This window comes from Ambystoma mexicanum, chromosome 12 (assembly GCF_040938575.1).
Source record: "Ambystoma mexicanum isolate Mex_15411 chromosome 12, UKY_AmexF1_1, whole genome shotgun sequence".
In the NCBI taxonomy this organism is placed as follows: Eukaryota; Metazoa; Chordata; class Amphibia; order Caudata; family Ambystomatidae; genus Ambystoma; species Ambystoma mexicanum.
In genome coordinates, this window is record NC_090936.1 from 585,887,328 (window position 1) to 585,902,686 (window position 15,359).

General features: G+C 46.9%; 1 protein-coding gene across 1 annotated transcript in view; it reads left to right on the forward strand.

Moving 5' to 3' along the window:
• The window catches only part of GRK2 (G protein-coupled receptor kinase 2), a 474,914-nt gene that overhangs the window by 207,972 nt on the left and 251,583 nt on the right, over positions 1-15,359 (forward strand). Inside the window, exons 6-7 of the mRNA XM_069628947.1 lie at positions 909-970; positions 1,649-1,700. Coding sequence (XP_069485048.1) covers positions 909-970; positions 1,649-1,700 — 114 coding nt within the window. The remainder of the gene's footprint in view (positions 1-908; positions 971-1,648; positions 1,701-15,359) is intronic.

The window sequence follows — 15,359 nt, forward strand, 5'->3', positions numbered from 1 at the left end:
TTTTTGCTTTGTATTTGTCCCCAAGGGGTTGAAAAGTTTAAAGAATCCTTGTCGGATAACATGTTCACCTCGCTCTGGTACTAGAGTACAATTCCTTTCTGTTTTCTTAAGGCTTGTTCTGTCTCCCGTCCCAGGTGGTGCACGCCACTCACATGGGGGTGGAGGGTGCACCTGGCAGCAAGTGTGTGACCCGTGGTCCATGGAGTTGGACCCTCTTGCTGGCAGGAAACTGGGGCACGGGAGCTTTCTGAGGAATGTTTAGCCTCGGCGTAGAGGGGCGCTTGAGAGCAAGCCTCTTGCACAGGCAGAAGGGAGTTGCTGTCCATGGAGTTGAATCTTACAGCCTACCATACATTGCTTCAGGAAACCACAGGGTGACGTAGACTGTGTTGGAGTAGGGGAGGTGTGGCATCATTTGAAGGGCACCCACTGGAGTAGACCACCACCACCCACAAGATCAGTAACTAGCAGGCAATGAAGGCGGCTGTTCATAAGAACCATAAATGTGACAGAGTGAGTACGGATGTGTGTCTATGCAGGAGTCTGCAAGCTTCGGCTCTCCAGATGTTTTGGACTACAACTCCCATGATTCCCCCGTCACCACCTTTTGTCTATGTTGGCGAAGACTGGTGGGATTTATAGTCCAAAACATGTAGCGAGCCAAAGGTTTGGAGACCCATGGTCTATATATTGCGTCCCTCAGTCTGCATGGCGATGGTGTCTGTCCCTGAGAGAGAACCAGTGCCAAAACATGTGGGGTGATGTGTACAGTTTGCACTAGCACCTAATGTAAAGCAGCGGCAATGCCCACTCTTGATTACAGGAATTTATTCTGTTTACCCTATCAGAAAGCAGTATAAAATGATTAACTCTTTGCCTTGAGTGACTCCCTTTGCCCATTCTTTCAGCCTTACATCGAAGAGATATGCCAGTGCCTGGAGGGGGAGGTCTTCCAGAGGTTTATTGAAAGGTGAGTAATTGGGAAGGATTTGACTGTTGAACATGTATGGCATTGGCTGACATCACTGGTTGCTGTGGCAGCAAGTTACTTTGTCATCTTCACAGCGGTGCCGCTTCAAGAAGGAGGCGGAGCTCGGTCACCTGCAGCTGGGAGCTCCAAGCCACATAAAGGAGCAACTAAGATGCCAAACCAGCAGCTCTGCCCAGGGGATGGAGAATGCCTCTACCCCAACTCCCTAACTCTCAGGCTCTTAACCCTGAACCTGACCCCTGAGACGAGGAGCCTTTTCTTCCCTAACCAACAGTCTCCCACTAACTTTCAGGCTCCTGCACTTACAACTACAATTGTACTGAAGGAGCTGCTGCTCTCAGTAGCCTTTCAGACATTCCACAACCTCACTTCCCTCCTTTCACAGTCACTCAGTGGTTCATCTGGATTTCGTTTTTTGTTAATACTCTCTACCGCCCACTTTACTTTCACCTACCCCTTGAGTTTTCAACACTCTGATCCTTAATCATTTCGCCCCTCCTGGTTCACATTTTTGCTTTTCGTAGACTTCCTTGGTGTCCTCTTTCCTACCCATTCTCTCTATCCATCTGTTGATTTTGGTCCCAGCATGCCTATTCCCCCCCCCCCCCCCCCCCCAAGTACTGCATTTCCCCTGTTAACTTTCTCTTTGCTTTGCAGTGAGAAGTTCACCCGGTTTTGCCAGTGGAAGAACACAGAGCTGAACATCCATGTGAGTAAGGAGGCCTCGTCTCCGACTACTTCCCTTATGACATTAGGGACTCTATTCTTTTTGCTATTGTTTTGAACCTTTGCTGACTGGTGGTGAGTGAAGCCTGTACGCTCCACTTACCTTGCGAAGTCCATCTGTGTTGGGAGCATTGGTCAGTCCCTATGGCTGTCGGTGCAGGAGAGTTTTGTTCTTCATTGCAAAGGTCTCTGTTTATTTTTACTGCACACATCACTTCACCGAAGTGTGGCGGGAACACTTAGTTTTTCGCTAATTTGTGGTTACTTGCATGAAGTCTTTAGGATGGGCTGGTGGTGGTGGATACTTTTTAAAGTGTTTTCTTTTTTGTAGTCTTGTGCACTTTTGTATTTTACCGCCATGTAGAGTACCACATATTTTAAAATGGCAGCGCCATAAGATTTTCGCTGTCTTTTTGGCCATCTTGCCTTTTGACCTTCCGGCCCTGGAGTGGGCTAATTTTCCATATATTGGGAAAGCTCCTCCTTGTGCAGCTAAAGTGGTGGTGTGTTTGTGGCCAGATGTTGGGGGCTGGGCCTGTCTGGACCCAGTCCACATCACTGCCAGGTGTGTCTGTTGCTGAGCAGATGCACGGGCCAGAGGCTGTCTAGGATTGGACAGCCCCTTCCAGCTTGAATGTTGCAGATTCTTGCCATTGGTGGGCCGGGCCCATCTCCAACCCTGATCCTGGATAAAAGGAGGACTCCTGCAGCCCCACTTAAGATCATCATTGGTGGCAAAACCCCTATGAAGCAGAGCAGACTGCAGAAGACCGAAATTATCAATGTAAGATGGCCGGCAGCTCTTTCGTCACTTGCAGGCAAAGCCCTGTCTCCTTGCAGATCTCAAGAAGACCTTAATCGGTGGTTTCACCCCCAAACTGGTGGGACCAACCAGTCCCAATCTTTACTCGAAGATCCAGCCACTGAAGGTGCACTGAACAGTCCTGGAACCATCCTGTGGGCTGGCCAGACATCTTCCTTGGCTACTTCACTGCAACTGTCACCGTCCTGAGTTGAGCCATGGGACTCTGCATCTTTTCAGCATCTAGAACCAGAAGCATTCCCCTGAAGCTGCAGCTCTCTCCACCACAAAGATGGGCCTTGCAAGAACAGCTCTTGTTCTCGCTACAAGGGTCGGCTTCTGCTATTTTGTTCAGGTGGCCATTGCTGCTTGTCTCCTGTCCTGTCCTGGGAGTCCCCTGAGGTAGTTGCAGAAGTGGCGATCCCGAAGTTGGTGTATCCTGACTGTCCAGCTATCTAGAATCCAGTCCATCTGAGCATGGAACCCTGATATAGCGTCACCAAGATTCCTACACCCGCAAATCCCTGGGCTTCCTCCTACATAACCAAGGCCTGAATCCAGAAGGCCAAGCAATTTCAGGAACTTTGTCCTGGAGTGAATCTGAGTACAGTGGGTGAGTGAACATACCTGTTTTGCCCCCTCCTTTTATATCATTGTATGGGTGGAAAGTCCTAGCCATTTCCCTCATTTACCTAACTCTGAACGATGATGTTCTGGCCTGTATCCTCCCGAGGGTCTTCCCTACAGTGGTTGGATTGGGAGAGGGTATTTTAAAGACTTTACTTTTGTAATGATCTTTGAGACACCTGGACCTACATATTGGCTCAAACCACCACTTGTTCAATGTCCTTAAAGACTCCTGGCATACTGAAAATTGTGACTTGTGACTAAGGGCACAATAGGCCCCCTTCTTAGATGGGGAAGGACATTTTAGGGTTGGAACCTTACTTTTGTATGGTGTTTACTAACTTTTTTCTTCTCAGCCTATTAGTTCTCTCTCTTGATTACTTACCTGGGTGTATTGTCATTATTCACTTGCTTAACTGCACTACAATATCGTGAGAAGTATTTTTTACTGTGTCTAAATGTAAAGCGTTGGTGTTCTTAGCAGAGCCCAAAAGTGAATGTATGCATATTAATAGTGAATGTTTTTAGTGTTGCATACCTGTGATTTTTAATTGAGTTGTCTAAGGCCTAAATAACAGTATTTTTGTACACTCTACCTAACCTGTATTAAGAGTGCTCTGTGTGTGGTTAACTGAAACCTTCACTGCTCCCATACCCTCCTAAGTCTTGTGGTCAGTGACACTGCCCAGATAGTTTGGCTAGACATTGTTTGTCCCTGTACATCAATAGGATGGCACAGGGCTGATTCTGAAAATCCATCTGAACACTGCTCTTGACAGTTTCATCCTCTTACTTTCTCTTTCATGTTCCATTAATCTAAATGGGCATGGCCCCAGTCGCACCATTGGCTTGCCCCCCACCTGTCTCTGTGCCAGACTGCCCCACCCCTTTTGGCATTGGTTGCATCTCTGTATGGCAAGCATCCGCCATCCTTAATTGGCTGCTCTTTTCTCATGGCTTCATTGCCAATCCTATTCTTTGTGCATATCCCCTCTTTCATGGGCACCACCTGCCTATTCAGCTTTCTTCTCAATTCACCTCTTATTAGATACAGTTGGAGCCAGATAATTCATGGTGAGATCCAAAACCGGGAGTCTGGGTTGCTTTAAGATTCAGCTGAGCTTGAAAAACACCTGGTCTGCCCCAACCCAACAAGCCAAAACCCAGACCAGGTATCTTGGCTGCTCACAGCCCACAACACAAAAATACCACCTGGTATCTTGCCTCCCCACAACCTAATACCTATAAAGTACCTTCTGCAATTTTGGCATATACAGTTCAGACACAGTATAGGGGTTTGGCCACCTAGGTACAGGCTCAACAACTCTCAGGTACTGACTGACTATGCAGCCCTATCAATATATCGGTGTTCAATTCCTTCTAGGGGCACTTGACCCAACCTTCTCTCCCTTAACCCCTATCTTTGTAGGGGCCTGGCCCGCTGCCCAGAAGCCCACCTCTGATCTATTGCATCTTTGTTCCCAGCTCAGCTCTGACAGCCACAAGCAAACTGTGGCACTGAATAGTGTGAGGGGTCAGAAATGTGAGGTGGACAACTTTGTGAAGGTTTCTCAACAAATGCCATTTTATTAAATTAGAAGACTGGATAAATGCCTCACTAGCCCTACCCTGACCAGGATTTTCCTGCCTAAATGCATGGCAGTTCAAAGCAATAATGATTGACTTTGTAACATACCATAGTCTCCGGGGGCGAATTTCCCCTTGCCGTGATTTAAGCAGGATTCTGCTATACATTTCAGAAAAAGTAGGGAAATCCTGGATTGCAACAAAGTTCTAACACAGTTCTTTGCAACTTCAGCTTGTCAACAGAAAGTTCCAACAACTCCAGTGATTCAGCAAAGAAATTAGAAGGTTCTTACTTTTACTTTAACAAGTGCATGTTTTATCCTCCTTAGGGTAAAGGACAGTTTCACAGTTCATCAATAACAATTGTCTTGGCCAGGATGATTTGCCACAACTGATACGGTCTGAAGAATTATAACATCTTTGTAACAGCTTTACACGGTTCTTCCTTTAGCACCACAAACATCATTACATATGTCTGGCAGGACCACTTTGTAGCACTAAATCTTCCTGGTTTACTTCCATACTACGCCTGTTACCTCAGTTTACACCTGGTTTACTTTCATGCCAGGCCTACTCCTCCAAAGGTTTGCCATCCGGGTATACTCTCCTGCCTGAACCGTGTTTCACAAGTGCTTTTGGGGTTAAAGGCAACTGACAAAAGATTCTCACAACAGCTTCACAGTAATCAACAGTTTGCAGCTTCAAAACTTTCAACAACACTTCAGGGAAAACAAGATTCACGTTGGTGCTCTTCAATACTCTTCTGTAAATAATACTCCTCTCCTTCTGAATATTTCCTTTTCAGAAGGGTAGCATCTTGGACACTCTTGTTTGCCCACTATATAAGTAACAAAGTACTGACAAGGGTAGGCTATTGTTCTGCTCCTCCCCTGACTTTGGTAATGTGAGTCTATACCAGCTTTCACCATATGTTGCACAAAGTATGGGCCACAAGTTTCATAATTTAAGGACCTTTCATTTGCCCCCTCATGCCGTTGGAAATATCTAGATTGTGTTTCCTTGATTTTAGTCTATCTTGGTTTGGGCAATGCTTGTAGGTATCACTTCTTCACAATATCGCCCCATCGGGTTGCTGGGCTTTCCACACACATTCAAAATTAGTCCTTTAACTTGGTTACGTAGGGTTTTAGCTGTTTCTCAATGGTTCGGTATTCAAGATTACTCAGTTACTTTCATTCAGACGCGAGTGCTGCATTTGCTGTTTTTCAATACAGTATTCAAAATTATATTGAGTTACTTTTAATCATATGGGAGTGCTGCTTGTTGAACGCCTACCTTCATCACGCGAGCAGGTACGTAGCACTCCAGGGGGTCACTAACAACTTGTGAACTCACTGGGTAAGGCATGCGTTCACGCAGGACTTTTGCTTCTGTGGCTCCTCGTGACCCAGCAAACTGCTTCTCTTAGTCTGCCTCCGCCCGTGCTATCTGCAATAGGAGCTCCCTTTTCTCCGGATGTACGCCAGCCACCAGAGACAGTCTTGAGGCCCTCGGGTGAACGCCAGACTGCCTCATGGCAAAGAAAGCTTCCCTCGCTTTCACTTTCCGCTGCCCAGCCTCTGCAGAACAGGTCTCCAGAGGGCAAATGTCCCTCCTGCACGCTTACTGCTGCACAACCGCTGCAGTTCAGGATTTGGGAGACAGACTCTCTCAGGACCGGCAGCTGATATCTGCCGAACAGTGGTCCTGGCGTCTTCTCTCTCTCATCCAGCTTCTGCTTGGGCTGCCTGCACGAACTATGCTGCTTCTGGCTTCCTCTGCCCTCCTCTATGGCCTGCGCCTGAGGGGGCCTTTTAAGCCTCTGTCTCCCTCAGTTGTGGGTCCTCTGCATTAACGATCTGACCACTCCTGCAACACTGTACCTTTTGTAGCCCTCCTCTTCGTCCCAGTACCTAGGGAATTATGGGACTTGAAGTACCTAATGGGAAAAATAGGTTTTCTCATTTCTTCTGTTTCGCATTTAAACCAGAGACTTTTCCTTACAATTTTCTTTAAAGGAATATCATAAGGATTAGTCATAAGACTTAATTGAAAAGGGGAAGGCAGTTCCTTTAAGCCAGTATTATTCACATATTTCCTTCACTGTTACTTTGAGTGTTATTGAGGGCTTTAGCTTTACAAGTCTCTGGGATTTTGGAAGGGTTTTTATTTCTCCCAAAGCCTGGGAGTTTGTGGTTGTGTGTATCTTGTGGAACAAAAGATGGTTACAAGCCATTACACACTTTGGCATGGAGGAGACATCCTCCCTAGAAGAAGACAAAGAATGCAACTTCATCCCACAGAGTCCTCCCACATGAACCTCACGCAGAAAACCACCCCCAAGGTCATGATCAGAAAGTGTCTGCCTTTCCCTGGCCACATGGGAGCAGACTTTAGGCATGGATTTGGTGAGGAGTCCGTAGGATTCATCACAATCGGCAGCTCTGTGCATGCACAAAAACTATGTGCCCAGCTCTTGGGGTAAGATGCCGGCATGGCTGGTACAAGAAATCCCACTTCTCTCAATTTCTTCTCATATAACACGTGACCTTAACCCTTGTATCCTGCATTTTATACATTCAAGCTGGTTTGGAGCAGCAGTGAAGTGGGAATGGAAATCAAACTGTCAGCAGCCAACTGAAAGCAACTGTAAGCACTGGAAATGATATATGATGGGTTATTTATAACGTGCTTATTTCCCAGAGTTTTCTAAGGGTGGACCCGGGGATGAAACCTGTGGTGCTCTGTGTCATCCTGCTTCCAAGGTGAGCATGTTGCCCTGGAGCTATCCTCCCAAGACATTGGTCCTGGTGTCTTCTCTCTCCTCCAGCCTCCGCCTGGGCTGCATGCACCGACCATGCAGCAACTGAAGCTCTCCTTGAAACATTTACAAAACATGGATAAGCCTAATCAAAACTAGATTATAACAAACCAGTTTCCATGGTTTAAAATGTTTTATGAACTATGTGGTTGCATTTGTTATGCCTGGCAGTATCTCCATGACACTTTAGTGGCTGACTGAGTAGTTCAGTGATGGTGTGTGTGAGACGGGCAAGATATCTAGAGAGACAGACTCACACACTCAAAGGTGTTTGTTTTAAAACCTTTATTTACTAAGGTTCCTGGGTTAATGTAATGCCTAACTGGCCTCAACTCTAAAGGAATGGTTCCCTTAACTGATGTTTCTAAAGGCTGTTGATGTTTATAGTCCAAAATAAAGTTCTGTCTGTGTCTAAACTTATGCTTGCCCTCACTCTTTACAAAAATGCGAAGTCTTTAAAAAGGAAAATGGTGGTTTAACAGAAAATAGGAAACCAAAGTTGTTTTCAGATGATTTTCTCACCAGGTGTAGTTTGGTCTATGTCACAAAAATTGGTTTACTCAAAAAAGGGCCTTCTCCACAGAGCCCTTGCAGTGGTTTAAAATCCCTTCAATGTCTTTGGTTCCCTTCCCAAGCTTCAACTTGTTAAAGTTCTGTACACCACAAAAGAAATGTAACGGTTCCTTTTGAAGCTTCTCGGTTCCCTTTCCCAAGCTTCAATCCTTTCAATACTTCAAAGACAATAAGTCTCCAACCTGGTTGGGCCTCTGGGGAGAGGGGGGCGGCGGGCATTCCCCTTCCCCAAGCTCAGGCCCGTTTCAGTTTCAAACACCAGTTCATCTTATCAGGATGTACCTTTCCTTTTGAACAGTTCTCACACACACTTCAGTTGGGGTGTACAATCAGAGGCTTTCGAAACCGCCTGGTTCTTTGCTTCTGCTAGTCGTGACCACTCTGATCTGCAACCCCTTTTTATTCCTTACTCTTCCTTTAAACCTTTCACCTTCAGGTGGTTCCTGCACCCCTTCTTGTTTTCCTTGGTTTCTTGTCTGTGCACACTTCCCTTTTGTTTCACTGTGCATTCTTACACTTGTTTCACCGTGCACTCTTGCACTTTCCTTTATTTTCTTGTGCTTCTCCTGCACACCTAACACATTGTCCTCTCTTTACCGTGTACATTGCATTTCCCTTCATCGTACATGCTTTACACTCTTTAAACTCTTCACATGCTTTTCCTTTCGCTTTTCTCTTTTCTTCTGCTTATTTTTATACGTTGTCCTTTGCACATTGTCAAACCTTTCTGTGCCGCTTTAAAATTGTCTTTCTTCCACTCCTCTTCAATCAAACGCACGCGCTGAAGTTTCTCTCACTCACTGCACAGCGTCACACTGACAAACGGTCCCACTGGGTTAAGGTTAGGGTCTCGCCACCTGCCCCTCAGTCGCCTAGGGGACCGGCACACGTCCCAAGGGAATGAGTATTTTTTTCAAAACGCCACCAGCAGGATACGGGCTGCCTTCCTCCGGCTTCTTGTAGGCACGGCTCCCTAGCCACGCTGCAGCCCCTCCTGCTGCTCTCAGCTCCATGGCTTCTCGGGTCTTGGCTGCATCCCCAGCTGGCTCACTTCCTTGTGTGAAACCACACCTTTTTATAGTGGAAAAAATATCCAGTGGAATCTGGTGTGAGTGGTCATTATTAAATGCCTGACTCTATTATTGGGACAACTTGAGTTATTTCTATGGTAGGTTTCCCTTACTTCCCCATGTTGTTTCTATGGGTAATCTTTACTGCTCTTAGTTGCCTCCTCCTCGTCTCAGTATTTGTTGGAAATGGGGAGAGGGAGATTGGATGAGATTAAAAATACCCCATGAAGGCTGAGGGAGAGTAGGTTGGACTCGAGAAACTAGTAGTTGGTCCCACTAGTCCAAGGGCTGAACCACCGTTCAGGATCTTTGGAGATCAGGCAGAGGACCAGGGCTTCAATGGGCTGGCTAATGGAAGGGATGCTGGGCCACGTCAGGAGACCTTTTGGAGCTTCAGCAACACAGCACTGGCTGCCCTGGAGGGATTTCCCTGACAATAACACAAAAAGTGTTCCTGACAAACCTGGAACCGCGTCAATGATTTAGATAATAATTAAGGCTTTCAGTTTTTTGTTTTTACGGATTTTTACCCATAAATACAGACGGAAATCAGTCTGCTTTCTGTCTGAATTTATTTACAAAAATGAAAGAAAAAACTGAAAAACAGGCCGATCCCCAGCAAGGGGTCTGGCATGGTTTCACATGCTCATGAAAATTCCCTGTCATCAGGCTGGGAATCCTCGGTAAAAGAAAAAAGTTTCACTTTCACCTACAAACTGTTTTTCTCCTCCAAAACAATCACTGTACTCTGGGTCATACTGCCCCCAGCCAATGACTGCCCTCTCCCTAAGCCCCTCTTCTGGCAGCCATCTTCAGATTTTTACTGCACGTTCAGGTGTTGGGGAGTCCTCGTGTTTTGCTCCGTCTGCTATTCTACTTTTTTTTTGTACTTATTCGATAAGTCCTATTCTTGTCAGGGGGGATCCTTGTCGCCCCAGCGTGGCCAAGGCAGATTTAGTACCTAGACCTTCTCAGCCTGTCAACGTCGCCTCCTGTCAAGCTGCCAGTAGTCGCGGATCTGCTCACCAGGGAAGGAGGCGCAATCCTGCATCACGACCCAGGATCACTGAACCTGGGGGCTTGGCTTCTGCAGCCCTAGAGTTCGGAGGGTCTGAGTTGCTGGCAGACTGCAGGGAGATCCTTGCCAGGGCCAGAGTGTCATTGACACATAGGTGCTAAGGGCACAAGTGGAAGCGGTTAGCTAAGTGTTGCTGGGCGCAGAAGATCAACCCTCTGTGGGTCATGGCCCTGCAGATTCTGCCATCCTTGGCCAAGGCGGGGCTCGTGCACGCCTCTATTTATTTTTTATTTATTACATTTATTACACGCCCAGACCCTGGGGTATCACGGCGAGGTTACAGACCACTCGTTAAACATTGGTCATGAGTCATTTTCAAACATAGATACAATGATACAGAATATTTACAACAAGTGTTCAGAATTATTTACAAATTCTGAGATTGCGACTTTATTGGTATTGGTTCAATAACCACGTTTTTAGCAGTTTTTTGAAGCCATTGAAGGTTTCCTCTTTCTTGATACTGAGAGGGAGGGAGTTCCAATGTTTGGGAGCTAGATATTGGAAGCTACTCCCCCCGGAACTGGTATTCCTCTAACGGGTCGTTGCCAAGAGTAAATGGTTGGGATCTGGTGGATTCCTTTTTTGCTATGGCATTGATGGGAGCTTTTTTAAATGGTGTTTGAAGGTGATGCATAGTGTTTTGAAAATGATTCTAGCTTTGATGGGCAACCATTGAGACTGTCCCCTTGTCTTGGAGATCTGATCACATTTTTGTTTTCCTAATGTGGCCTGTAGTGCTTTATTTTGTATTAATTGTAGTTTGAGGTTTGAGGTTGAAGTTGGAGGTGCCGAGTAGGAACACATTGCAATAGTCAAAGTTTTGATAAAATCAAAGCCCTGGCCAATTTGATGCAGTTGGTCGGTGTCAGAAACTGGCGGTTTAGGGCAATGAATTTATCTATCAAGGTGCATCTGGCAGCGCTCTCCCAATACACCAGGTCTCCAGGACGATTTTCTCTTTGGTCCAACCATCTCATCAAGGAGTTCTTCAAGGGACTGTTTCGCTCATTCCCACCGAAGAAGGCTCCTGCCCCGGTGTGGGAACAGAACGTGGTGCTGACGAGGCTCGTGGGGGGTGAGGGCACCCCTGATGAGCCTATGCATCAGGCCCCTCTCAAGTTCTTGTCATGGAAAACTGCTTTCTTTGTGGCCATCCCCTCTGCCAGGAGGGTAGGTGAGATCCAGGCCTTTTTCTGCAAACAGCCATATCTGACTTTTCGCTCCTCCTTTATGCCAAAGGTTCAGTCAGAATTCTACCTCAACTAGCCTTTGGTGTTGCCTGTGTTCTTTCCGAAACCTTAGTCGATGGCTGAAAGGACTTTGCAGTCACTGGACGTTGCTCGTTCACAGAAGTTCTATGTGGCATGCACAAAGTTTTCGGAAGGCGTCTCAACTGTTCGTGAACTTTGGTCCTCTGAACCAAGCGAAGGCCTTGTCCAAGTCTTCCATCTCATGGTGGCTCGTCGGTTGCATCACAGTCATCGGTTAGCGAACCAACCGCTGCCCGGCCGTCCGAGAGCCCATTCCACCAGAGCGATCGCTGCGACAACGGCGTTCCTGTCTGGTATGCCCCTGCTGGACATCTGCCTGGCTGCTACATGGAGGTCTACGCACACCTTCACGAGATTCTACTGCGTCAACAGTGATTCCAGAGGGGATTCCAGGGTCGGCCAAGCAGTGCTACGCAACCCGTTCGCTTGAAGGTGAGCCTGTTCCGGAGGTAAGAGTAATTGCTTCTGTTGAGCCTTGCCACCGCCCGTGGTTGTGTAATGTTGTACTGCTATGTATTTATTCATGAGCATGTTAATCAATGCCAGACCCTATCGTGGAGAAGTAACAAGTTATTTACCTCTATTGTTCTCCAGCATGGGTCAGGCAAGGATTCACATGCAAACCCTCCCTCCTGCCCCTCTGCGGCTCTTCTTGGTCATACTGTTATGTTATATAGTCTTATAAAGCGCACGTATGCCCAAAGGCATCTTGGCGCTGAGCAGAGAGAGGTGAGGCAGACATACACGGAGTCTTCAGGGCCTGCCAGAAGGTCAAGTGATTAGAGGTCGCACGAAGTGACCATGGCAGTTGGTTCCATGCTTTTGCTGAGGCCACAAAGAAGGCACGACCGCCGGTCCGAGTCCATCTAACACTGGGGACCGATAGTAATAGAGCCGCCTGAGACCGAAGAGGGCGAGCAGTAACATAGTGAACACATTTTCCCTGAAGGTATTCAGCTCCTACCTTGTAGAAGGCTCGGTGCACAAGGCACATACATTCTAAACCGGATCCGTTTTTCAATCGGGAGCCAGTCTAGCTGTTTCAGGAGTGGTGACCTATGAGTGCGAACTGGAAGGCGCAGAACTACTCTGGCTGCTGCATTCTGATCAGATAGCATGGTTGGCCGTAGCACAGCGAGTTGCAGTAATTGGCCGTACTGAGAACTGGCGCTGCTACCACGGGGGCATGAAAGTGACCAGGAATGAAGTGAAGAACCTTTTGGCAAAGTGCGCAAATTTAGTCCAATAATTGAGAGGGCTAGTCGTTCCGACCACAGGACCTCTGTTTCGATGCCAGTTTTAGTGAGTTGTTTGCCATCCAGGCACCCAAATCCTCTAAACAGCTCCTGAGCCGGGCTGCAGTTTCAGGGCGAGAAAGATCCAATCGAACCAGGATCTGCGTGTCATCCGCATAAGAGTAGAAGCGGAAGCCAGGTGACATAAGGAGAAGGGGGTGAATATAAATATTAAAACGGATTGGCGACAAGGCAGATCCTTGCGGAACTCCGCAAAACAAAGAGATTGATTCAGAGCAGAAAGGTGGCAAGAAAATTGACTGGGACCTGTCAGCCAAGAAGGCCGCAAACCAGTTCAGTACCTGGCCCCCAAGGCCAGCGTTCGACAACGGGAGATCAGAGTAGAGTGGTCGACTGTGTCGATACTGCCACTTTACGTGCTGCCAAATCTGAAGATAGCTGCCATAGGAGGGGTTTAGGGGGAGGGCAGTCATTGGTGGGGGGCAATATGACCCAGAGTACAGGGATTGTTTTAGAGGAGAAATACTATTTGTAAGTGAAAGTGAAACTGTTTTTTCTTTTACTGAGGATTCCCTGCCTGACGAAGGAGGAATATGCATGTGAATCCATGCCAGACCCATGCTGGAGAACCATAGTTACAGATTCTCTATGCTGTGACTCGTACATCACTTTGTTAGGCAGAGTTTGTATGCAGTACCCTCTGGGACCACTACACAAAACTATGACTATAGGTGTAAGCAAACCAACCTCTGGTATAAGTCTGTACTACACAGTTCTGGCAGCGGAGCTGAGCAGCCAGGCTTATCTCAAGAGGGGAAGGTGAGCAGTAATGATGTTACACAGAGGTCTACAATTACAGTTGTTCAAATAAACTTACACACTCAAGGTTTCTTTGATGGATACTTATTAATTTATTTACCTGTCAGTTATAAAACATTCATATGAAGGAGGCAATTATATAACACACAAATATACTTCAATACTATTTCAGAATATTTTTCAAGAGGAGTAAAAGGCAAAGATTATTAGACCATGAAAGGTTACAATTATTCTTAGACAGTGCAAATACTTGGGGTTCACCAGAAGAGTCAATTCAATGGGCTAGGCCAAAGTCAATGGGCTAAAGTCTTGGATAGGATAACGCGGTTCTGGTAAGTAAACGGTAAAGTCTCTGCACAAGTTCTTAGAAATAGTTAGTAAAAAGAAGAATCGTATGATGGGTCACACGCTGATTAGGCCTGCACGTTGCTAAAGTTTCAAGCACTTTCACTGTGAGAGGTAAGTTCTGTCTCTTTTCACAGTACCTTTCAATGAAGAAAAAGATGCAGCTGGTGACTTCTGTTCCTGGCTGTTCCTGCAGATCTCGCTGTTCCTGGGCCTCAGTCGTGGGGACAAGAGGGAGGACGTCTGGAGACTAGTGCACGGGGACTGGTCAAAAAGCTTGCAACTGACAAACTTCAATTCAGGTGGCTGTAAGTAACGCACACAAGCTGGTGTCCCTCTCCTGGTTATACGGTTTCCTGGAGCACTCTGGGGAAAAATGCAACCAGCTCCGAGATAGGTGTCCAGGTGGCTTACTGTTGAGTTGATTTGGTCCCACCATCACAAAGGGAGAAGTAGTCCTTGCAGGGCTTCTCTGTCGAGGTGAACTTGGCGATTCGGACCTGCAGCAGGGCTTCACCGGGCAAACCAATGTTCCAGGAGTTGCAGCAGCCGTCCTCTTCAAGCTCGTCTTTCTTTCGTTCCAGTGGTCGACTCTGCCTTCCAAGCCAAGAGACTCGCCTTTTATTCAGTTCTCTCCCATTCATTCCAGCCTAGCTGCCACTCATCCAGCAGGGTGGCTGTTCTTGCCGGACAGTCAGCCAGCCAATCGCCACAGAGTGCATTTGGGTCTCCTAGGAGACTAAGCACAGGGAGTTTCAGGCACCTCCCTTACTTCCTGCCCACCCCAGACACTCGGGTGCCAGAGGCGGTCTTCACTCCTGAAGCCCGCCAAAGGCGAATGAACAAAGAGACCAAACCTGGTTTGATCACAGAGACAAACTCTAGAAGGACCTTTCCACAAAGAAATGGCAAAAAAGAAGACTGGGACCTGTTTTTACAGAGAGGGCTCAGACGCCATCTTGAAAAATATGGTTCCCGCGATTTGACGTTACCGGAGCCACGAATATTTTGCGGTCGGGAAAAATCATGGTATTCCATTGTAAAACCACTGCCACCAACTATTCTGAGAGGAAAGGATAGCATTTGACTGCTACATGTGTATCTAGACACAGGGGATGCTAAGTAACCCCTCTAGCACTGTATTGTAAGATAGGGTGTGCAGGGTCTAGGATTTTAAAGACTGGAAAGTCAATTTCACTTTACTTACTCTGGGAAACAGTAGTTTATCCCAGAGAAGGTAGTTAAATCTTGGGAAAGCCTGAAAGGCTTCCCTGTGCCACTGCACTGAGGGTGCTGTGTGACACAAATGAAAAGATGATGCCTATGGAGTTGTTTAGACTCCATAACCAAAGAAAACACAGAGGTATCAAAATACATGCGAGAGTGGGGG